Source organism: Scyliorhinus canicula, chromosome 7 (genome assembly GCF_902713615.1).
Source record: "Scyliorhinus canicula chromosome 7, sScyCan1.1, whole genome shotgun sequence".
Lineage (NCBI taxonomy): Eukaryota > Metazoa > Chordata > Chondrichthyes > Carcharhiniformes > Scyliorhinidae > Scyliorhinus > Scyliorhinus canicula.
This window is the reverse complement of record NC_052152.1, coordinates 79503017-79526321: the sequence shown is the minus strand read 5'-3', so window position 1 is coordinate 79526321 and position 23305 is coordinate 79503017. Positions and strand designations below refer to the sequence as shown.

At 40.5% G+C, this 23305-nt stretch overlaps 1 protein-coding gene across 5 annotated transcripts in view; it reads left to right on the top strand.

Annotated features, from left to right (window-relative positions):
* Window positions 1–23305, top strand: part of tab3 (TGF-beta activated kinase 1 (MAP3K7) binding protein 3) — a 261758-nt gene that overhangs the window by 138378 nt on the left and 100075 nt on the right. For 3 of the 5 annotated variants that reach the window (XM_038802253.1, XM_038802257.1, XM_038802255.1), the window contains 2 exons: window positions 5023–5118; window positions 16477–18230. The exons of 1 other annotated variant lie outside the window; for it this stretch is intronic. In XM_038802253.1, coding sequence (XP_038658181.1) covers window positions 5023–5118; window positions 16477–16625 — 245 coding nt within the window. In that variant the 3' untranslated portion in view covers window positions 16626–18230. Of the gene's footprint in view, window positions 1–5022; window positions 5119–16476; window positions 18231–23305 lie in introns of those variants that run through there. One more of the 5 variants, XM_038802254.1, reaches the window with a different exon arrangement.

The window sequence follows — 23305 nt, the reverse complement described above, 5'->3', positions numbered from 1 at the left end:
ACAAAGCGTATATTTGAAACAGTAAGGTATCACAAATTACAATGGGAGTGAACAAACTACCAGTGACGAGCTTTCGATATTAAGAAAGAAATTTTATTTCTATAGCAACTATAATTTACTTGGGGTATTTCCAAATGTGTCAAAGCATAAAATTACCAAATACTGTGTAATCACGATAATTAAGTCACCCAAATACATCTTGTATCATATGGTGTAATTCAGCTATCATTATCAAATAACATCTTGAGCATTACCACCGACGATATCTGGCTATATCTTGACAATAACTTGCAATTATGTAACATCTTTAAAATGATTTCAATTAAAACTTTGAGATGAATCCTCACAAATAGATATACAGATGACAAAAAGCTTGGGCAAAACGGTAGGTTTTAAGGAGTGTCTTAAGCAAAATAAGCGAGGTGGAAAGGTTTGGAGAGAAAGTTCCAGAATTTGGACCTTGGCAGCTGAAAATGCACCTACCAATAATGTAGCAATTCAAATGTAATTGTGGTTGCAATTGGGTCTGTGAGGAGATTGGAGATGGGCAGAGGCAAGGCCACAGTCAAATTTGAAATAAAGGATATGAATTTTAAAATGCAATGTCAGCCACCATTACATAAGATGTAATGGTGAATGAGAAAGGGGCAGCAAAGGTTTGAATGAACTCCAGTGAATGTAGAGTAGATTAAGGGGATCGGGGGTTAATTTTAAAATAATTTTATTAATCTTTGATGTCACACGTAGGCTTACATTAGCACTGCAATGAAGTTGCTGTGAAAATCCCCAATTGGGAGAAGGCAGGAAAATGGGGATGAGAAACATATCAGCCATGATTGAATGGCAGAGCAGACTCAGTGGGCCAGTGGCCTAATTCTGCTCCTAAATCTTATGGTCTTATGGAAGATGAGAGCTTTGGAATAGCCAGATTTAGAGAGTGCACAGATGAGGGTTTCAGCAGCAAATGAGATGGGGTGAAGACAGAAATGGTCAGCACTGTTGGTGAGGAGGCACATATGTATTTTGGAAACTCATGCCTGGGCCAAATATCAACATGTGTGCTTCAGCCTCAAACTGTTGTCAAGGAGAAGGATACAGATAGTGGCAGAAAACAGTTCCTGTTTTGGGGAGATGCAGCCTATGAATGCCAAATAGGAAGAGGCCACAGGTATATTGTTGGACTCCAGAGGTAATGCTACGGGAGCAGGGGACTAATTAGCAGAGGAGTAAGCACGTCTAGAACATCATACTTAAGATATCACATTTTCGGTATCTCAATTTTTTGAGAGACATCAATTTGATGTTTATGAAACAAACAAGCTGGTGCTGCAGCAGAAGAAAATCTCAGTGGGAGGGTAAAAAGCAAACCAGTCAATTGCCCAGTATGGTTTCAAAATCATTCACCTTTTTTTCTTTTGGCTAACTATGCAGTTGTTGACCATGCAATTTCATAAGAGACTTTTCAAACAGTATTCCATATTAGCCACGAGCGACATTGAATTTATTACATGGGCATCTAATTTAGCTCAAAGCCCACGGTTCTTGGTGTAGAAGCGTCCTAGTCTTGTGAAGAGGCCCTGAGCAATGTCACTGGAAATATTTTTTTTAAATACTGAATTTTACTGCTGCTCGACTTATCCAAAACTGCTGCAAAATGGTCTCAGCACTCTATTTTCTAATGGACTGGCCTTAGTCAGAAGTTGTGCTATATTTGTACTTTAGCACTGGCTGCTTGGTAATGGACAAGTCATAATGAATCCTGTGAATTTTCACCCAACTTGTCACAGTTCTTTATGCTTGGGGTATCTTCCTTGATAAATCCATAGTGAGAACTGGAACTGTAGAAGACTGGATAAGGTCTGAGGTTTGGGATTCGTGAGCCCTTGCATTATTTTTTTTCCAGATGTGAGGAAGTGGTTAGCAAGTCAATTTTAGGATTTTTAGTGTTTTCTGTTGGATGTTAATGTAGGGATTTTTGTGTTGGTTTCTACTCATTAATTGGTTTATTTTTAAAGAATGGGATGTCCATTGAAAGTGTCTGCTTTGGCTCAGTGGAAATACTTTGCCTCAGAAGACTCAGCACACTATCCAGGCTGACCTTTTAGTACAGGGTGAGTACTGTGCTGCCAGAAGTACCCTCTTGGGGTTTTTAAACAGATCCCACCTTCCTGCTCAATTGGACTAAAGGTCCCATATGGCATAGAGTTCTTCTGTCCTAGCCAATTTTTACTCCTTGTCTCTTCCTTTGACACTCAGTCAGCATTTGTGAGTGTGGCATTAAGAAGCGAGAACAAAATTGACCTCTGTGCATTGGGGTGAGGTCGGGTGGAACTCTCCACTGGCTGGAGTACAAGAAGGATGCATTCTGCCATGGAACAGAGAGCCAAGTTTTAAACCTGTATTACTACTTTCCCCACACATTGAAATCATGATTTTATTTCAGTCCTCAAGTACTGAAAACTGATGCTCTTTTGCTGAAGTAAAGAAGAATGTGAGAATATCCCAGTCACTCTTTACTTGAACTACCTGTTGGGCACAGGAGGTGATATAGATAATTTGGCTCAAATATTACAAGTGGATTCCTTATTCAGCAAAATGTGTGGCATAAATGGAGAAGCAGAATGAGAAAATAAAGCTTGGAAGGGAATTTCCATGTAAAACCTCTGTGCTGTGTTGCTAAAAATTTTAAGTCTACTTGGAGAAAATTAACATTTGCATCGTTCCAATTTAGTTCTTGGTTACAAAATTGAAATCTTGAAGTCAGATTTCAAAACTGTATTGATTTGGATTAAATCATCTCTTATTTGTTGGTGTATTTGAATTGGAGGTGGAATAATGGCAATCTGTTCCAGTTGTTGTTATAGCTTAATTGTGCAAAGATAGATATATTACTGATCAAAAATGGGTGTATGGAATATGGGCAAAAGGTGGGGAGATGTATTTGAGACAAGGATCAGCAGTGATCTGATTGAATGGCAGAGAAAGCTTGAAGGACTGAATTGCCTACTTCTGCTCCTAATTCCGATGTCAAGATGTTGCAGGGTGAGAATTGAACATTAGTATCATTTTTTTAAAACTAGTTTTAAAGCTGAGCAACCTTTTAAATTAAATTTGAGCCTTTTTCAAAAAGAAAAACTTATTCCTTTCTTGAAGTTACAAAGCTAATGTGCAGAGTGGACAGGGCAAGCCTATAATCCATCTTCTTGCCTGCTCCAAAAAACAATTTAAATTGAATCCAATTCATGGTCCCCACAAGAGAGATATGGTGGTTAGCATCAATGCTTCACAGCTCCAGGGTCCCAGGTTCGATTCCCGGCTGGGTCACTGTCTGTGTGGAGTCTGCACGTCCTCCCTGTGTGTGCGTGGGTTTCCTCCGGGTGCTCCGGTTTCCTCCCACAGTCCAAAGATGTGCGGGTTAGGTGGATTGGCCATGCTAAATTGCCCGTAGTGTAAGGTTAATGGGGGGATTGTTGGGTTACGGGTATACGGGTTACGTGGGTTTAAAGGAGGGTGATCATTGTTCGGCACAACATCGAGGGCCGAAGGGCCTGTTCTGTGCTGTACTGTTCTATGTTCTATGTTCTATATGCAAGATCCAAGCTGATAAGAAAATGCATTGCACCTGATCTTGGGCTTGATCTGGCCGTTGGTCTTCACAATTGAAGTATATATTTTTTGAAATTATGCATTTTCAAAACTTGGCATTGACATTCAAACACCTGTGTAGCCGGAACTTTCTGAAGCTTATGAATACAGCCTGTGGAATACAAAAGAGTAGAATCTTGGCTTCACAATCTAACAGTTCAATAGGCATCCATCCATTAACAGGAGCTTATTTCAATAACTATTCGTCCTGTTTTGCAATCCCAGATCAGACCCCAACAGTGGCTAGGATACTGGACCAAAACGCCAATATTTTTGTTTATTTGTAACACTGAGCGAAAAGAATGATTCACTCCAGGAGTGATTACATGAAAAAAAATTAGGCTTTGCTATTTCTAAAACAAAACTTTATTATAAATATATTAAACTTTTTAACTTCAAACCCAAAAAGAGCAGCTTATAATTAACATTAAACACCACTACTCAATTTTCCTTTAAAAACAAGAACATAAATATGCAGCTCTCAATCTATCTTAAAATTAGCATGGCATAGAGAGTACCACTTGCCTTCTGGATTCTGCTAGAACCCTTCAGACTCTGGCTGTGTCTTCAAAAAGCTAGTTCACCCAGCGTGTTTGTTTCTTCCTGGTCCCCAGATAACACTGCTCTGCTTTACATATTACATGTTATTATTCTTTTATATCTATCCTACTATGGGAGAATTGTGGCTCTGGTTTAGGCAGATCAGAATTAAGCGTCTCCAAAACTCTCAGCCTCTCTGCATTCCTGGGCTTCACCCAGCATTGACCTAATCTCCCCAAGCTGAAAAACAAATTATCTGCAGGCTGCAAAGCACGTTAACTTCCCAGGGACTTCCCCAATCAAACCATATTCCTTTGATCAATTTCACCTGTTTCCTAGATGTTCCCAGGCCTTTACAAAACATAATCCTTTTTAAAAGCGTGGCCACTGCAGTCAAACACAATATAACCCCAGGCTTTTAACCCTTAATAATTGTCCCAATATTCCTAAAATCCTTCATTCGTCACATAAGGTCCATTATTCTTTGGGGGAGCGATGTTCTTGATGCCAAACCTGGGGACATACTTCACAGCAAAACTGAATAACTTGGAAACTATTTTCTCACCTTAGTGCTATCCCATCAATGATGTCTGTGCAGGATTGTCTGTGCATGAATCTTTGGGTTTCATGAAGGTGCCAGCTGCTCTATGTTTTGTTGGATTTCTTTCATTCAGTAGTTTACCCTAATGGTGTGAAATGGCTCGATAAATGCTTAAGAAATGTGCTTTATGTATTGTATCTAGTTGTGGCGTCTTACATGTGTGTTGGGGTTGTATTGTAGGTTTTTAGAGGTTTGCCCCTTTATCCCTCTCAATCTTCATGACTTGTCTTGTACAGACCCTTCAGATACTCTAGAGAGAAAAGCAAGGAAAATTAGTGTGACTTCAAAGTTAAAGAAGGACTCCTCTGATTTCCAGGCTGCTCCAGCTGAGGGTGGGTACTTCCGTGAATGTCAGCTGACTACCAGATTGGAGTAGATATTCACAGTTCATAAAGCAAAAGGACCAGTCCAAAATGTTTTTTTAAAAACTACTTGTTCTTGATTTTTATCTTTCAGACTTTGAACATTCTATAGCACCTTTCATTAATGTTGTCTAATTCTTCAGACTGTCATTGCTTTTAATATTCTATATTTTAAGATGCTTTGGCTCATTGGCCCCAGAAGAAACCAGTGTTGTTGACTCTATTTGAAGTATTGGCTCTAATGTTTCATGTGGAATGTTGTGCCTGCTAATTGTATAGTTAAACATAGTAATGATTTAACTTGAAATCCTGTTTACACTTGTTTTAATAACAATGCATTCCTTTGTCCAATCTTCGTTGAAAGGAGTCTTGCTCTTTGGAGGATCTAATGGGATTTTCATGGTACATTGTTCATAAGATTTCATAGTGTCATAGATCCTGGCTACTAATGATTTTGGACAGAGCTTTTCTTATTTTGATCTCTAATTTCTTACCTGCAGCGTTAGGCTGAATTTTCCTCGGTCCATTGGAGGAAAAATGAAGCTGATACATAACTGTTTCAATTGATAGTCTAATTGTCCAGGAAATGTCAAAACTAAAATTCTCATGCAACATAATATTACCAATGTTAAATATGTTGCAAATGTAGTTTGGATTTGACAGTCATTTGTTTATACTGGGAGGAAGAGTCAAACAATAAAAATTAACCATTTTTTTTCAATGGCAGCACGGTGGCGCAGTGGTTAGCCTTGCTGCCTCACGGCGCTAAGATCTCAAGTTTGATCCCGGCTCTGGTTCAGTGTGTGTGGAGTTTGCACATTCTCCCCGTGTTTGCGTGGGTTTTGCCCCCACAGCCCAAAGATGTGCAGGTAGGTAGATTGGCAACGCTAAATTGCCCATAAAAGAAAAATTGGAAAAAGTGAATTGGGGGCTCTAAATTTAAAAAACAATCAACCAATTTTTTCCTAAACTATATGGTGAGATTGTCATGGGGAAAAGAGTTGTGTATGCAGTCTACTGCCAAGCAAATATTTTTGAACTATAAAATTTGAATTATTCAACACCTGAATTTCTGAATGCGAACAACATAGAATTTAGTACTTTACTAATAAAAATGTAGTCAGGCAATGTGAATTCAGCAAATTTGAATTGAGTAGACTTTTGAAACTACTGAATAGTTTAATTTAAGATTTTGAAATGTAGGAAGTTGGGAGTAGAGAATGCCTGAATTTGCATCCTGATCTTCACCGAAGTCAATATATTGCTGCTTTCCTGCCCACATATTCATCTAAACTACTCCCATTAGTAATATTTCACATCAACACTAAACAGAAATAAAAAGGAAAAATACTGTAAATACTCAGGTCAGACAGCAAATGTGGAAAGAAACTGAGTTAACATTTTGAAACATGAGCGATTTCTCTCCCCAGATGCTGCCTGACTGACTTGAGTATTTGCAACGTTTTTTTTTTGTTTTTACTTCTAATTTTCAGCATCTACAGAATTTTACTTATGACACTGAACAACATTTCTTTCTGCCATCCGATTAGTTGAGTGCTTTTAGACATCCTAAAGATGTGAAAGATGTAAGTGCACTTTTTTCCCTTTGCGGGTAGCAATGTCTTCAAGTCACCTTGGCTCTATTCTTCAGGGTGCAATTCCTAATCCGACAACTCTCATTCGCTGACTTTGGGTTTGAGAAGCCTTTTAATCACTGACCCAGCGATTGAAAAGAGGATTTAATCACAGGCTATTGGAAACCAACACTGACTCAACATTGACTCTACTCCCTTTGTGAAGTGGTTTAATTAAAAGTGCTGAATAAATGGAAGTTGCAATTAATCAGATTGGCTAAGATCTATGTGGGTGACACTTCTGACTTGGTAGACATGTTTAGCATATTGCTCAAATACTGAGATGTGCGTAGCAAATTTGTGAAGTCGGCTTCCTGTAAAGAAAATTAAGTTCATGATGCATGTCATTAATATGCAAATTGGCCAACATGTTCAGAGGAAGAAAAGATGCACTATGAGTTGACTCCCCAGCACGTGGTCGATTTATGCCACCTGACTTTTGCCTCATGTAAACAGCATGTCACCTGCTTCCCTGTTAATTTTATGCACTTTCTGCATTTGCACATTAATTGCCCATCAATAGCGCTGTAGTAAATTAAAGCTTATAATTAAGTCTAAAGTTCCCTTTAAGCATGTAATTATGCTAATCAATCTCTACCTGTTTCCAACAAAGGAACAATTAAAACTGCTGAGTCTCATTCCTGTACATAGGAAGTTTTATTTTTCTTCACTTTTTTTCTCTTTTATCCACTAATCTTTCCTTCCCTCTCCATTTTTTTTCTGTATCTGATTTTGATTCTCCTCTTCCTCCAAGGTGCCTCTTTCTTTCCCAATCCTTGAATCTCTTTGTTTTGGCATTGTTGGTTCCAGACTAAATGCCCTCACTGTGCCATTATCAATTCACACTTCCAGCAACTTCCACTGCATTTTATTCTGCTAAAAGGCACAGGAAAAAGTCTCATTCCAGGTGCATGCTGCATGATGTCCATTGTTTTTCAAAATGTTAGTTACAGCATGATTTGTTTGAATTCTCTAAAACAGAGATTCCATCTAATTATAGACCATTTAACAATGCATCCTCTATTATATCTGTAGTTAGTGGCAGAGGAGTATGTCTCTGTCTGACAGCAGAAGATCGGCTGAAATTGTCAACTCTGATTAGTAGTTTAACCATAGATTACTTGGAAGAAAAGTAAATATGATGCAGCTTTTTTTGTTAAGAATACACTGGACTAAAGTTGCCATGGAACCTCTTGTGTGAAGCAGTTCCTTAGAACCTGGGCAATTGTTCAAAATTGATGACTACGAATATACAAAGTCCCTGTTTAAAATTGACCCGTTCTACATCCTCAAAACCTTGCTGAAAATAATGCAGACCCCCCCAATCCCCATCGATCTGTGGGAACCTCTTGCCTGAGACCTCACACACTGCTGAAACAACTGCGGGGTGATGGTTGGGGGGGGGGGGGAGGAAGAGAGAGAAAGAAAGAAGAGAGGGCCGCACACCTCCTGGTGGAATATGCCTCTGCAAAGATGAGATGGAGGTATTTGTTGAAGTTCATCTCAAGCAGCTCTGTAATGGAGGACTCTTGTGCTCTGCGGGTTGTTCCCAGGGGCCCACCAAGACAAACATCAACTGATGCTGGAGGATCGTCAATTCAGTGAAAGGCGCTCTTTGGTCTGCTTGGAACTTACTGATCACCTTGTGCAAAGAATTGCCCTCGACTGAATGTTGCCGATGAGTACATTCCAAGGTCCAGGACTACGTGCTGAGGGGTGCACTCAAGCTTGATGTAGCCGCCGCCAAGGCACCTTGGGGAAAGGCCTTGTAGACTGAGGGGTTGGTAACCATGTAAAACTGCTCAGACTGTGTGCTTAACCCTTAACCGTATTTTATTGTATTGAAGCACCTCGGAGTGCAACATGACCAATGTATATAGTTTGAACAGAATTGTAATATGTACCAAAAATATTGAAATATTTGTAATGTTCTCATTACTGAATTGAAGCATCTCTGAGTGCGTCTTGATCTCTGGAGAAAATGTGAATATCATTGCACTTTCTTGTTGTGACAATTTGAAATGTTTTCTGATGTCTCTTCCAGGTATTTTATCAATAAAATATATTTTTGCAAAAGAAATCTCATGCTCGAGACCGCCCAAACTGGAGAAGAAGCATCTGTGAAGGTGCCAACCATGTTGAGCATCAACAGCAGGCCCAGGTGGAGGCCTTGCAAGCACAAACAGCAGAAGCAGTGTACCAAAATTCATGTTTGCCTCTTATCTGCCTCATCAAACACTACCTGTGGCAGAGTGTGCAAATCCAGCATTGGACCTTTTCGTCACTGTAAACTCTCAATCCCCAAGTGGAAGAAAGTCATCCCCAAACCGGAGGGACTACCCGAGAAGAAGTCGTCTAATTTTAAATTGCCCTGTTTTGAGCCATCCCTCTTTATCACAGATTTAAAGTAGGGTCACTTGGCATCGGAACTTTCATTTCTTTAGTGTCAGGCCCACAGAGCACCGCCTGGCCCAATCTGACCATTTTGAAGTCCCTCTCATGCTCACTGACCCTCTTTGCTGCTCTCTGCCCCCCTCCTCCTGATCTTCCCATTTGCAGGTCTTCTCATTCCCTCGCACAGATATGATTTGGAAAAGGGAAGTGGGCAACAGCGAGCGGGTTGAGCAACAAGAAGGAGTTGACATATTTCTTAACTATTAAAATAAAATGTAAAAATATATTTCATTTACTAATATAAGATTTAGGAATGTGCAGTGTTTCAGATTGCAGGATATAATGTTCCAAATTTTTCTAAGAAATGTCCACCGAACCGAACTGCAGCTTTTACGTAGGCTGTATTGGGAACATCTGATTTACTTAACATTGTTTCATTTAAACTTACACTTTTCAGGAACTCAATTTTCAGCAAGAAATTACTCAAAATAGTTTTGAGTTCTTGTCAGGATATCAAGAAAAGTCAGTACATATCAAGTTTCTACAACATGTCTTTCCACTCCAGCAAAAATACTGGACAATCTCAGCAGGTCTGACAACATCTATGGAGAGAGAGAAGGGAGCTAATGTTTCATGTTGGATGACAGTTTGTCAAAGCTTTGACAGTCATGCAGACTCGACGTTAGCTCCCTGCTCTCTCCACTAGGAGACCTGCTGAGATTGTCTGGTATTTTCTGTTTTTATTTTCGATTCCAGCATCCGCAGTAATTTGCTTTCATCCAAGTATTTCGGCTCCTTTTGCAACTGACTGAAGTACTCGGCATTGAGTTTTAATTTTTGTTTTGTTTTTTGCATTCTGGATTAAACTTCTTTTGAAAAGATGCTTTTTTTTTGAATTCAAGATTAAAATGCTTTTCTAGATTTAATCCACCATGACACAGCTAAATATACTGCTTTCTCTACTTCGCCCCAAGAGTGTGTATATTTCTCTACAATTTTTTACACCAGTCTTGACTTAAACTTTAGTACTTTGTGCTGTGGAACTGTAGCCACGAGAGGCAAGGTTAAGATTACCAGACTTGTATCATGTCTACAGCATTCCTATGTTGTAACCATATTTCATATTGTAGATTGCTGTCAAATCCAGATTTGTATGTTGCTACCCATTGCACTATTGTTCTCCTCTATCTTTCAATAGCAATTTGCCTATTTTATTAACTTTCGTAATCATGAAATGCAGCGTGCATTTGTGTTCAGATTCTAGCTTTTTAACGAGAAAAAAATATATAGGAGCACCAAGGTATGATTGATGTAACACTCTATTTCTTCGTTACAGGTTTGATTTATATAGGTCAGTAGCAATGATTATGTTGGATTAGGAAGCAATAGGGAAAATTGCCTTGATGGTGGTTGAAAAAGAATTTAGTACTGTTTTTATTGGAAATTCTAGTGCCTTGAAGAATAAAATTGCCACGTTCTAGGTAAAAGGAAAGTAGTTTGAAGTAGTCAGCGTGGATTTCAAAAGGAATAAGTGTCTTTAATTAATCTCAGAATGGAGATGGGATAGTGGCATTGTTACTGGATTAATGACCCAGAGACCCAGGGTAATGCTCTAGGGTTCAAATCCTACCACCATAGATGGTGGAATTTGAATTCAATAAGAACCTGGAATTAAGAATCTAATGACCATGAAACCATTCTTGATTGTCGTATAAAAACTCATCTGATTCACTAATCTCCTTTAGGGAGGAAACTCCAATCTCCTTACTTACTCTGGCCTACATGTGACTCCAGACCACAGCAATGTTGTTGACTCTTAAGCCTCTCAAGTTGTATCAAACTGCTAAAAAGTCAGGAAGGAATGAAACAGGACAGACACCCAGGCATCAACCTAGGAACTGGAAACAGCAGTAAATTGTTGGCCCTGCAAAACCTCCTGTGGGCGAAATTGAGAGCTGCCTCACAAACTATTCAAGACTGGCATAGTTGTTCCAGACACAATCATCACCATCCCTCAGTATGTCCTTTCTGTCTGGGAGGATAGATCCAGCCAAGGTGACGGTAAAGTGGTATAAATTCAGGAGGGAGTTGCCTGGGAGTCCTCAACATTTACTCTCTGCTCCATGCAATCTCATGGCATCAGTTCAAACATGCACAAGGTAACCTCCTGTTGATTACCATGTGGTGCAGCAACACCGCCCCCAACCTCAGATGATGAATCATGTTGAACGCCACTTGGAGAAAGCACTGAGGATGGCAAGGGCACAGAATGTACATTGGGTGAGGGATTTCAACATCCACCACCAAGAGTGGTTTGTTCACGCCACTAAAGACCAAGCTAACTTAGTCCTAAAGGACATTGCTGCTGCACTGTGTCTGCAACAGGTGAGGGAACCAATAAGTGGAAAAAACTTACTTGACCTCATTCGCCAATCTGTCTGCTGCAAATGCACCTGTCTGTAAAATTATCGGTGGGAGTGACCACCGCTCAATCCTTGTGTTCTGTGCTAAATAGGATAGATTTCAAACAGATCTAGAAACTCGAGGTGCCATTGGCCATCAGCAGTAGAATTGTACTGAACCACAATCTGTAAACTAATGACTTGGCATATCCCCTACTCTACCATTACCACCAAGTCAGAGGATCAACCCTGGTTCAATGAGCGGTACAGGAGGGCATGCCAGGAGCAACACCAGCCATATCGAAAAATGAGGCGTTAGCCGGGGAAGCCACAACACAGGATTACTTCTGTGCAGACAGCATAAAGCAGCAAGTGATAGACAAAGCTGAGTGATTCCACAACCAATGGCTAGAGTTGCCAGTTTTTCAGCCGATTCAAATAATTTGAGTGATATCAAGAAATTGTTGAATGCACTGGATACTGAAAAGGCTATGCTCCGTGACAATATTCCAGCAATAGTATTGAAGACTTGTGCTCCAGCACTTGCCACATCCCTAGCCAACCTGGTCCATCAGAGATCAGACAGCAATGTGGATATTTGTCCAAATATGCCCTGTGTGCTCAAAGGAAAATCCAACCAATTACCGCCCCATCAGTCTGCTCATCAGTAAAGTGATTCCAAAGAGGGATATGGGCCAAATGCAGGCAAATGGGATTAGCTTAGATGGGTTTTTTGGTTCGCATGGACCAGTTTGGGCCAAAGGGCCTGTTTCTGTGCTATTGATTCTATGATGGAAGGGGTCTTCTTCAACACTGTCAAGTGGCACTTGCTTAGCAATAACTTGCTCAGTGACACTTTTTGGTTCCGCTAGAGTCATCCTGACTTCATTATAGTCTTGGTTCAAAAATGGGCAAAAGAGCTGAACTGTATAAGTGAGGAGCGAGTCTCTGCTCTCTATATTAAGGCCGCATTTAACCAAGTATGGCAGAATGGTGCCCTAGCAAAACTGGATTTAATGGGAACCAGGGGGTGAGTAGATCTCTTGGCTGTTTGGAGTCATACCTAACACAGGAAGATGGCTATGGTTGTTGGAGGAATTGGCATACAGCTTCATTTGACTCCTTAACAAATTGATAACTTGAGACTGACGATTGTCCCAGGTACGAAAAATATGTTCCTTTGTGTTGGGTGTCTTGGTGCCAGGGCCAGTGCAAAGGCGTTTGATGTCCTAGGTGAACTTCCAGCCTACTGCACACATTTTTTTCCTTTACAATCCTAATGAAACCATGTTGCCAAATGCATAAACCTGCCATGGGATTACTGTTAAACATTTAATGCCAATTGCATTGATAATATGAGTCTACCCCAATCCATTCACTTGTGATTTTTCTTTTCTGCAGCCTCACCATACAGAACTTTATCTGGCCGTGTGCTGCCATTTCAAGATAATTGCAATCCTAAAAATCAATTTTCTGGCCGTAATCCAAATTGTACTGCGAAGCTGTTGATTTTATGGTTTCAAACACAACCAACTCTAAGGGGCTGGTTTAGCTCACTCGGCTAAATCGCTCGCTTTTAAAGCAGACCAAGCAGGCCTGTAGCACGGTTCGATACCAGCCTCCCCGGACAGGCACCGGAATGTGGCGACTAGGGGCTTTTCACAGTAACTTCATTGAAGCCTACTCGTGACAATAAGCGATTTTCATTTCATTTCATTTAATTTCCCCTTGCTCCTAAAGAATCCTGGCTGTTTCTCATTTTCATGTTTATATCTTAATCTGACTAATTTGACATTGTGCTGAGATTCCCGAACCCCTTTATGATCATATGGAACAGAAAATCCAAACGGGAAATTGACCATTATTCTGGTACAAATAATAAATTTTTTTAAAGACCCTGAAGTACTTCCACCTGACTAGAAATTGCTGCAGAAATTGTGATAACAAAGAATCTTGAAGCTCAAATATCCATAAAGAAAGATGCTGCACTGCATCATAGTCCAACAAATGAATATGCAGGCAGCTAATTTTACAATTAGCACAAATTTTAATGCAGTGTTAATCTAAATTATGGCAGAGGTTATTGCCATTTCTTTGGAGATCTCAAAATTGTATCAGACGTCTCCACTTAGATGAATGCTGCACAAAGACGATAAGCATTTGAAATTGAAAAGCTATCTTGCTGCCACACTTTGATTTTTCTGTATAAAATTTAATTTAAAATGTTTGTTTCATTTCTGAATCTGTTATTAAATGCAGTCGCATTTGCTTCTATTGTGCTAATTTGTCCCGTGCTACATTTTGGAACAGAAATTAAACATACTCTATTGAGTTTAACAATAGAGACTCTTCAAGCCAATTCAAAATAGTTTAAATCTTTATTATGGAAGAGCATTTCATGAAATCTGCATTATATTAAATGTTTGATAATAGCGCATTGCAACTAAAAAATGCCACAATTTTCACCTAATTAATCGGTGTGGTGTCCCAGAGAAGGAAGACTAGTTTTTGACCCATTATAATCACTTTGCCCCTCCTTCATTTCTTGAATGCAATGCACCTGGCTCATATCCATAAATTCTTTGTTATGAGATGTCCAAGGGAAGTGCTGAGCAAGGTCAGACCCTGTTCCCCTATCTTGCCCACTGTGTAATTCCTGGCAATCATGTTTAAAAACACTAAATACAAGTCGTTTAAATTCAATCTCTTGTGCAATACTGCTAGTAATAGTGTTTCATTGCAACTTGCTTACAGTTCACCCCGCCCCCTCCCCCAAGTTTTCCTGGCTACACCGTGAAGCATTTAGAAAGTCTGTATTTTTATTTATTTGCTTCTGTCCTCTGTGTTTAAAAAAATTAATATTTTTTCACTTATGCTGAGCGCTTTTTCTTATTTGTTCGTGGAATGTGGCTATCACTAGCAAAGTCAGCATTTATTGCTCATCCATAATTACCCCAGAGAAAATGGTGGTTGAACTGCTGCAGGTCTTGTGCTGCAGCTGCAACCACATTGCTGTTAAAAGAGTTCCAACATTTTGACTTGGCAAAAGTGAAGGACTGCCAATATATTTTCAAAATGTGTGACTGAGAGAAGAACTTGCATGTGGTGGTCTTCCCATGTGCCTGCTGCTCTACTAGGTTGGAGAGGGTCTGGAGTTTGAAGGCTTGCTTTTGAAGGAGCCTTGGCGAGTTGCTGTGCATCTCATAGAATCATAGAATGGTTTGGCCATCGAAGGATGCCATTCAGCCCAGGTCAACTCTCTTGAGGACACTGTCCTGGCCTTTCCCTGTACTCCAGCATTTTTCTGTTCGGGAGCTTATCCAATTTTGAAAGCAAGAGTTTGCTCTGCCTCCACCAGACTCTCAGGTAGTGCAATCCAGAGCCTAATCCGCTGACAAAAGGTTCTCCTCATGTCGTGTTGCTTATTTTGCCAATCACCTTAAATTGGAGACCTCAACCCATCTACCATCCAAAACAGTTTCTTCCTATCAACTCTGTCTAGACTTCTCATTATGATAAACATTTCTATCATATTTCCCCTCTACCTTCTGTGCTCTCAGGAGAACAACCTCAGTTTCTCCATTAATTCTTGTAACTGAAGTCTCATCTCGGAATCGTTTCCGGTAAACCTTTTGTGCACCCTCTATTAAGCCTTCACATCTTCCCTAAAGTGCGTTTCCCAATTTGGGTACTATTCGATTGAAACTCAACCAGTGTTTTTTAAAGGTTCATAATTTTTTTTCTTTTTTACTCTATGCTTCTAATCAACCTGCCCTGCCACCTTCCCTGCCCTGCCACCTTCCCTGCCCTGCACCCATAACCCAAGAATCTCTTTCTGCACCTCTGAGAATTGTGTCTTTTAGTTTCTAATGCTTCTCCTTGTTCTTCCTACCAAAATGTATTACTTCACACTTCTCGGCATTAAGTTTAATCTGCCATGTGTCTGCCCGTCTATGCCCTCTTGAAGTTCTGTCACTATGCTCCTCACAGTTCACAAGGTTAAGGGGGGGGTTGTTGGGTTACGGGTATAGGGTGGATACGTGGGTTTGAGTAGGGTGATCATGGATCGGCACAGCATTGAGGGCCGAAGGGCCTGTTCAGTGCTGTACTGTTCTAAGATTCTAAGATCTAAGATAACAGTTCACAATACTTCTAAGTTTTGCATGATCAAGTCCTCACAATTTAGATCCTTCAACACTGTCCAGGCAATGTATTTTGAACCCACCTATATTTTTTTTTCCCATGTGTGTGGCGACTCAAGTGCTGAAGTACTGGTACACCACACTGAGCTAAATTCTGACTGCACAGATTAGTTTCAGTTATCTGTGGACAGCCACATCCCTTTTGGGTTAAAATCCAAGTACAGAGGTAAAAGAACTGTACTAATCAACTAACACAGTCTGCAGTTGATGCACTTTAACCAGCATCTTGATGTACAATAAAAAAAACTCTGACCTATCTTTCTGTCTATATTGTATTGTTGATTTTGTTTCATAAAATATTAGCTGAAAGTTTTTTAAATTCTTAATTTTGCCACCTTATTTAGTGACTCAATTTTTAAACTCAACACAGAAAATGAGATGTTTCTTCAATTCTCCATAGGATTATTTTTTAAACTTTAAATCTAGCAGAGTAACTGACAGTATTTCATTATGAAAAGGAATTGCAAGCATACTTTTTGAGACAAATGAATGCACATTTTTGGTAATTCTGCTTGTGCAGATGCTTGAGGTTATGGATGAAAAACTTGAACTTGTACAACATTTTCTTATTTTTTTTCTTAGAACTTAAGTTATTTGTACTGATTAACTATATTCTGAATCAAAAACAATTGATGATATTCAAGATTGTGTTTGAAATTACCATTATGTCTGAACTTAACTTTACTTGTATTGCAGAAGCTGGTCCAGTCATGGCATATAGCCCAAGACCTCATCAACGTGATGAGGATTTTGAAGGTGCTCCTTGGAATTGCAACAGCTGCACCTTTCTGAACCACCCAGCACTGAACCGGTGTGAACAGTGTGAAATGCCGAGGTATACCTGAACCTAAGTGGGCTTGCACTTGCCAATAAGCAGGATCCTGCAGCTTTGGGGGCTGCATGGGGGCTGAACACTTGTAAACCATCTGTCGGGCCTTATCTGCTGCAGCTAAATTCACAATGCAATCATGGCTGTCTACATCACAGTAGGAATGCTAAACTTTAAACAGCATCTTGTCGCAGTGATGTTTCTTTATGTGATGCACTCGGTAAACATTCAGCTGCCAAGAAGGTGGTCTGCAGTGAAGCTGACCATGGTTACCACCTCTAGGTCTGTGGATCGCAAGTCGGGAAGATGTTTTGATGCTCTTCCTTTGAACGGTGTTTCCATAGGATGAATTCTGTTGCCTACATGAAAGTCTATCTGCAAAAAAAAAAATAATGATGTTCATCATGAAGGATTCTGGTTGTTTTCAGTTGGGTTGGATTGTCCCTTGTGCTACATCTGTTAATTGTTAGCATATTGACTCAGTCTTGCAGGCAAAAGGGACTGCCGTGACACTACAGTAGGGTAAAAGACTTGAGTTACTTGTAATTGCTGCTTTCTTCAGGGTAATTGCAATCTTTACACGAATCAGTTATATATTAAATTTATGAGACTGTCATAATGGACAGATGATGAGATGCCTTTTGTGTGTTCTAAAATACAATCATAATCAAGAATCCCTTTTGCTTGTACTGTGTCCTTGGATCTACATCACTGACACTGGTGAATAATTGAGTCTTTGCAGATCAGAACAGTGCTGCATGCTCTTTATTAGGGAAATGATTTTAGGCTGTGGGCCCTCCTTCAATTTTAAAAGTCATGTGTGCTTTTTAATTTCTTTTTAACAAAGCTTCCTTTAGGCCTTGCTCCATAACTGTACAGCAAACCTATGCCAAAGGCAAGTATTCCACAACCTGCTCAAGACTTGCACCCACCCATTCTCGTGAGGAGTGGTTCTGCTACTTAAGCAATTCCTGAGCTTCCACTCTGTAAAGAAATCATCTTGTTTACAGCACAAAAGATATGTTTTGTACACCACCTTCTCCATGTAGGTGCATTTAGTAATCAATAGCTCTTTAATGAGAGTAAGTTTGCACATCACTAAGAAACCAGCCTGTACTAAAATTTGCTAAACGCAGCCTGAAAATAAATGGTCGCACACTGCAAATGTAAAAGAGAACTGTTGGAACTTTTTTTCATTCGCAAAAGAATGAAACTTGCTGGACCCACAAATCAAAGTTCATTATGAACTTGCTGGTACTTTTATGCATACAATGTTATAATGTATTATTAAAGGTGATGTTTAGTTCAAATGCTTCAGGTTGCTATAACTATAATAAAGTACTTGTTCTTTGTGAAATCACATTTGTTGGGTCTGGACAGCTGAATGGGAATAAAGTTTGTGAGTGAATAGGATGTTTGTGTTCTACACATGAAGCACCTATCTTTGTATGGTTCTGCTCTCTACAATTTAAATAATTGTTTAACGTATGATCTCGTCTGAAGTTTTAGCTGGAGGCAAAATTGTGCAAAGGCAAATAGGGACAGTGCATGTATGGTACATATATGAACATTCTGGTGGCCGCAATATTTTACAAATAAAGTCACAAAGTGAAGAAAAAAAGCTTACTTGGTTTACTTCGGAAGCAGTGAAGCATTAAACATTTTTTTTAGCAATGTCAAGTGTGTTGCAGCCTGAAAGTGAATAGTACAGCATTGTGTAAACTTTATTCCTTCCCATACTAAGTTTGATATGGTTGAAGACTCACCACAAAAGATGTCATTGCTACCTATATTTCAAAGATCAGAAACGATTATGGCTATTTTGTGAGGGCCACGAAGAATCCAGCACGAGTCTTCAGGATACAAAGAAATAACATTTATTTACAATAACATACATATATACAACAGCAGCAACTTCCCTTGCAGCTAACTCCTCTCTGCTGGTTCCAAACTGGCCAGCTTTATTTATGCAGGGAGTCTGCTAATGATTTCTCTCCCCCCCCTCCCCCTCATTGGGGAAGCTCATACTCCCACAGGATTGTGGGATTGTCATTAGTCCCCAGCCAGTGGTAAGCAGGTAGGTTATAACAGGCTAACATTCTTCAATAGCAGTAAGTTGGTATGTTGCCCTTGATCTTTTAGAAAACAGGGGCTGGATAAGCACAGTGGGCTAAACAGCTGGCTTGTAATGCAGAACAATGCCAGCAGCGTGGGTTCAATTCCTGTACCAGCCTCTCCGAACAGGCGTCAGAATGTGGTGACTAGGGGCTTTTCACAGTAACTTCATTGAAGCGTACTTGTGACAATAAGCGATTATTATTAAAGTACAACTTCTTTAACGTTGTGGAAAAACTGAATGTAGGAAATTACTCCAAAGGACAGTAGGCCCAGGCCAGTGAAGGAGAAATTTAGGACTGATATTGGAGAAATCTAAACAAATACCATTCAATATGATGAGTGGTTTGGCAGATAGAGGACCCCACTAAAACTCCAATAAGTACTTCCGTAATATTAAAATGGGGCTCGTTTAGCACAGGGCTAAATCGCTGGCTTTGAAAGCAGGCCAGCAGCACGGTTCAATTCCCGTACCAGCCTCCCCGAACAGGCGCCGGAATGTGGCGACTAGGGGCTTTTCACAGTAACTTCATTTGAAGCCTACTTGTGACAATAAGCAATTTTCATTTCACCCCAAGATTTACCCTGAATAGCTACAGCTCTCAACTTCATTAATAGTCTGCAAGGTCAAATTTTTAAATGCCTTTTGAAAATACAACACACTGTGGCTCTGGGTCACTGTCCGTGTGGAGTTTGCACATTCTCCCCGTGTTCGCGTGGGTTTCATCCCCACAACCCAAAGATATGCAGGGTAGGTGGATTAGCCATACTAAATTTCCCCCTAGTTGAAAAAAAAGAATTGGGTACTCTCAATTTATAAAAAAAACTTGAAGGATTTATTGGTTTTGAGACCTTTTTAGTCTGCTTATGATTCCATATTATTGACTTGTTTTCCTTCATTATCTCTGTTCCAGAGAGGCTTGCACCTTATTTGTAGGAAATAATCATTCTGCTCCCAATTTCTAACTATGCACCTCTTCTCTGATTGACTATTCTTTTGACGCACTGAAGAAAATGCCTGTATGTTTTTCCTTTACAACTATCTTGGTCTTTTTTTTTTCAGCATGCTTCTATGTTCATCACAATGAACTTGTTTCTCTCTCTAGGATTTGTAGAGGTAATTTTTCTTTATATAACCTTTGCCTTTTGTTTCATCTAGGGTCACGCTTGTTTAGTCTGAGCTTGCTGTGTAGTTATGCGTGCTCAGTACTATTGCTTTAACAGGATTCCACTTGTCCTGTACTGTCATATTGAACAAGGTGTCCAGTTATCTCCGAGTGACCCTTTTGATGTTACATATCTGACTTCTCATCTGCAAAGGGATGTTGACAGGGTAACTGAGCATGCAACAAGGTACAGAGTATCATGTGGGAAGTGTGAGATAGTACACTGATGTGGTAAGAAAATAAAAGCAAGTGGGGCATGGTGGTGCTCTCCTGTTATCCTGCTGCTCGGAGACTGAGGCTGTCAGATTGTCCCCGTGCTGAGCTATCCGGCGAAGGCAACAAAAGCAGAAATTTATTTTAAAAGGTGTAAAACCTCGAAACATTGATGCTCAGAGCAATTTGGGTCTATCTATACAAGGAACACAAAGTTGGCATGCAATTACACGAAGCAATTAGGACTACTAATCTCGCATTAATCCTGTTTACCAGCACTTGTCCCATATCCTTGAATGTGAGGCTGTTTCAAGTGCTCATCCAAATACATTTTAACGGTTGACGTTTCCAGTCTCCACTACCTTCCCAGGCAGCACATTCCAGATTCTCACCATCCTCTGAGTAAAATTAATTTTTTGCAAATCCCCGTCAGAATCTCCTGCTCCCGACCCAAAAATATGCCCCTGTGATTGACCCCTCAACCGAGGGGCTGATTTAGCACAATGGGCTAAATAGGTGGCTTGTAATGCAGAACAAGTCAGCAGCGCGGGTTCAATTCCCGTACCGGCCTCCCCAAACAGGTGCCGGAATGTGACGACTCGGGGCTTTTACAGTAACTTTATTGTGACAATAAGTGATTATTATTAGCTACTTCCTATGTACCCAGTCCAAACCCCTCAAAATCTTATACACCTCAGTCATCTACTCCCTCAGTCTTTTCTGCTCTAAAGAAAACAATCCAAGCCTATCCAGTCTTCCCTTATCGCTCAGATGCTCCATCTCAGGCAACATCCTGGTGAATCTCCTCTGTGCCCCCTCCAGTCCAGTCACCTTCCTATAGTGAGGTGACCAGAACTGCAGACACTACTCCAGCTGTGGCCTAGCCAATGGTCTGTACAGTTCCGACATAACCTCCTCGCTCTTATATTCTATGCCACGACTGATAAATCAAGTGTTCCAGATGCCTTTTTAACTACCCTATCCACCTGCTCTGCTTATCTTCAGGGACCTGTGAACAAATACCTCACAATCCATCTGTTCCTCTGAGCTTCCACTGTCCTGCCATTCATTATTTACTCCCCTGTTTCTTCTTCCAAAGTGCATCACTTTGCACTTATCAGGGTTAAATACCATCTGCCATTTTTCTGCCCATCTGACCAATAATCTATATTTTCCTGTAACCTATGACCCTCTTCACTCTTAACCACCCTACCAATCTTGGTTTCATCTGCAAACGTACTTGTCATTCCCATCACTTTCTCATCTATCATTTGTAGGATATATCAAACAATAAGGGATTTATTGTTCCCTGTGATACACCGCTGGTCACCGGCCTCCAGTTACTCAAACAGCCTTCTACGACCACCCTTACATCCTATTATAAAGCTAGTTTTGGATCCATCTCGCAAATTTTCCTTGAATTCAATGTGCTTCAACCTTCTCAATCAGTCTGCCACGTGGGAGCTTGTCAAGGGCTTTGCTAAAATCTTTATGAATTACATGAACTCCTCTCCCTTCATCCACACACTTGGTAACTTTGTAAAAAAATTCTATCAAACTTGTTAGGCATGAGCCCCCCTCTGACAAAGCCTTGCTGCCTATCCCTAATCAAGCCTTGCCTTTGCAGGTGGAAATTAATTCTTTCCTTCACAGTTATCTCCAATATTTTCCCTGCCTCTGACGTGAGTCTCACCGGTCTATAATTCCCTGGTTTATCTCTACCACCCTTTTTGAAAGTGGAACAACATTAGCTGTTCTCCAGTTCTCTGCCACTTCCCTTGTAGCCAGAGGAAATAAAAACTTGCACCAGAGCCCCTGCAATTTCCTGCCTCGCCTCCCAAAACAGGATGGAATGCAATTCATTCAGCTTGGGGATTTGCCTACTTTTAAGCCCATGATAGCCTCCGATACCTTCTGACTTCCTATGTCAAACTGCTCAAGGTACCCAGTCACATTTCCTGAATTCTGTGCCTACATCCTCCTTCTCATTGGCCTGAGACTAATGAGAAGTATTCATTTACCATAGATAACAATAGAAACAGGAGGAGGCCATTTGGCCCTTTGAGTTTGCTCCACCATTATGATCATGGTTAATCATCAATTTCAATTTCACCATCATGACCCCCGTCTTCCTCCCCCCCCCCAGACCATTGATTCCTTTAGCCCCAATAGCTGTATCTAACACCCTAGTATTGTCCTGCAGCTTCACACACAGATTGCTCCCTTGGTCTCGAATGAGCCTTACTCTTTCCCTGGTTAACTTCTTGCCCTTAATGTATTTATAGAATATCTTCGGTTCTCCCTAATCTTATTCGCAAAAACTTTTTCATGCCCCATTTTTGCTCTTCTAATTGCTTTCTTAAGTTTCCTCCTGCACTTGCTATATTTCTCTTGGGCTGTAGTTGAATTTCTTCCTTTAGACTTGCTAAAAGCCTTTCTCTTCCTCCTTATCCAATTCTGGATTATCCTAGACATCCAGAGTCCCTGAACATATTGCTCCTACATTTCCCCCTATGGGGAACATTTTGGACCTGTGCTCTTTCCCCATTTCCTTTTTCATACATCATAGAATTTACAGTGCAGAAGGGAGGCCATTCGGTCCATTGAGTCTACACCGGCCCTTGAATGAGCACCTGACTTAACCTCCACCCTCTCCCCATAAACCAATAACCCCACCTAACCTTTGGACACCAAGGGGTAATTTAGATGACCGACCGACTTAACCTGCACAACTTTGGACTATGGGAGGAAGCAGGAGCACCCGGAGGAAACCCACACAGACACTGGGAGAATGTGCAGACTCCACACAGACTGTGACCCGTGCTGCCCCACTTTGCCCTCCACTGCTCTTCTGTAGATTTTCTTGCAAGAAGCAATTCCCAGTCAACTTTGGCCAGATCCTGCCTTATTTTAATAAAGTCTGCCTTGTCCCAATCCAAAATCGTCTTTTGCAGGTCATCTTTTTCCTTGCCCATTACAAACTTGAACACAATGTGTTGTGGTCGCTATTACTAAAATGTCCCCCCACTGTCACATTGAACACTTGTCCAGCTTCGGTCCCCAGAACCAGATCCAGCACTGCTCCATCTCTTGTTGGACCTTCTACATATTGATATAAGAAAATCCACTGAATACATTTCAAGAAATTCACCCCCTCTAAACCCTTTACAATATGACTATCACAATTTATCCTGGGGAAGTT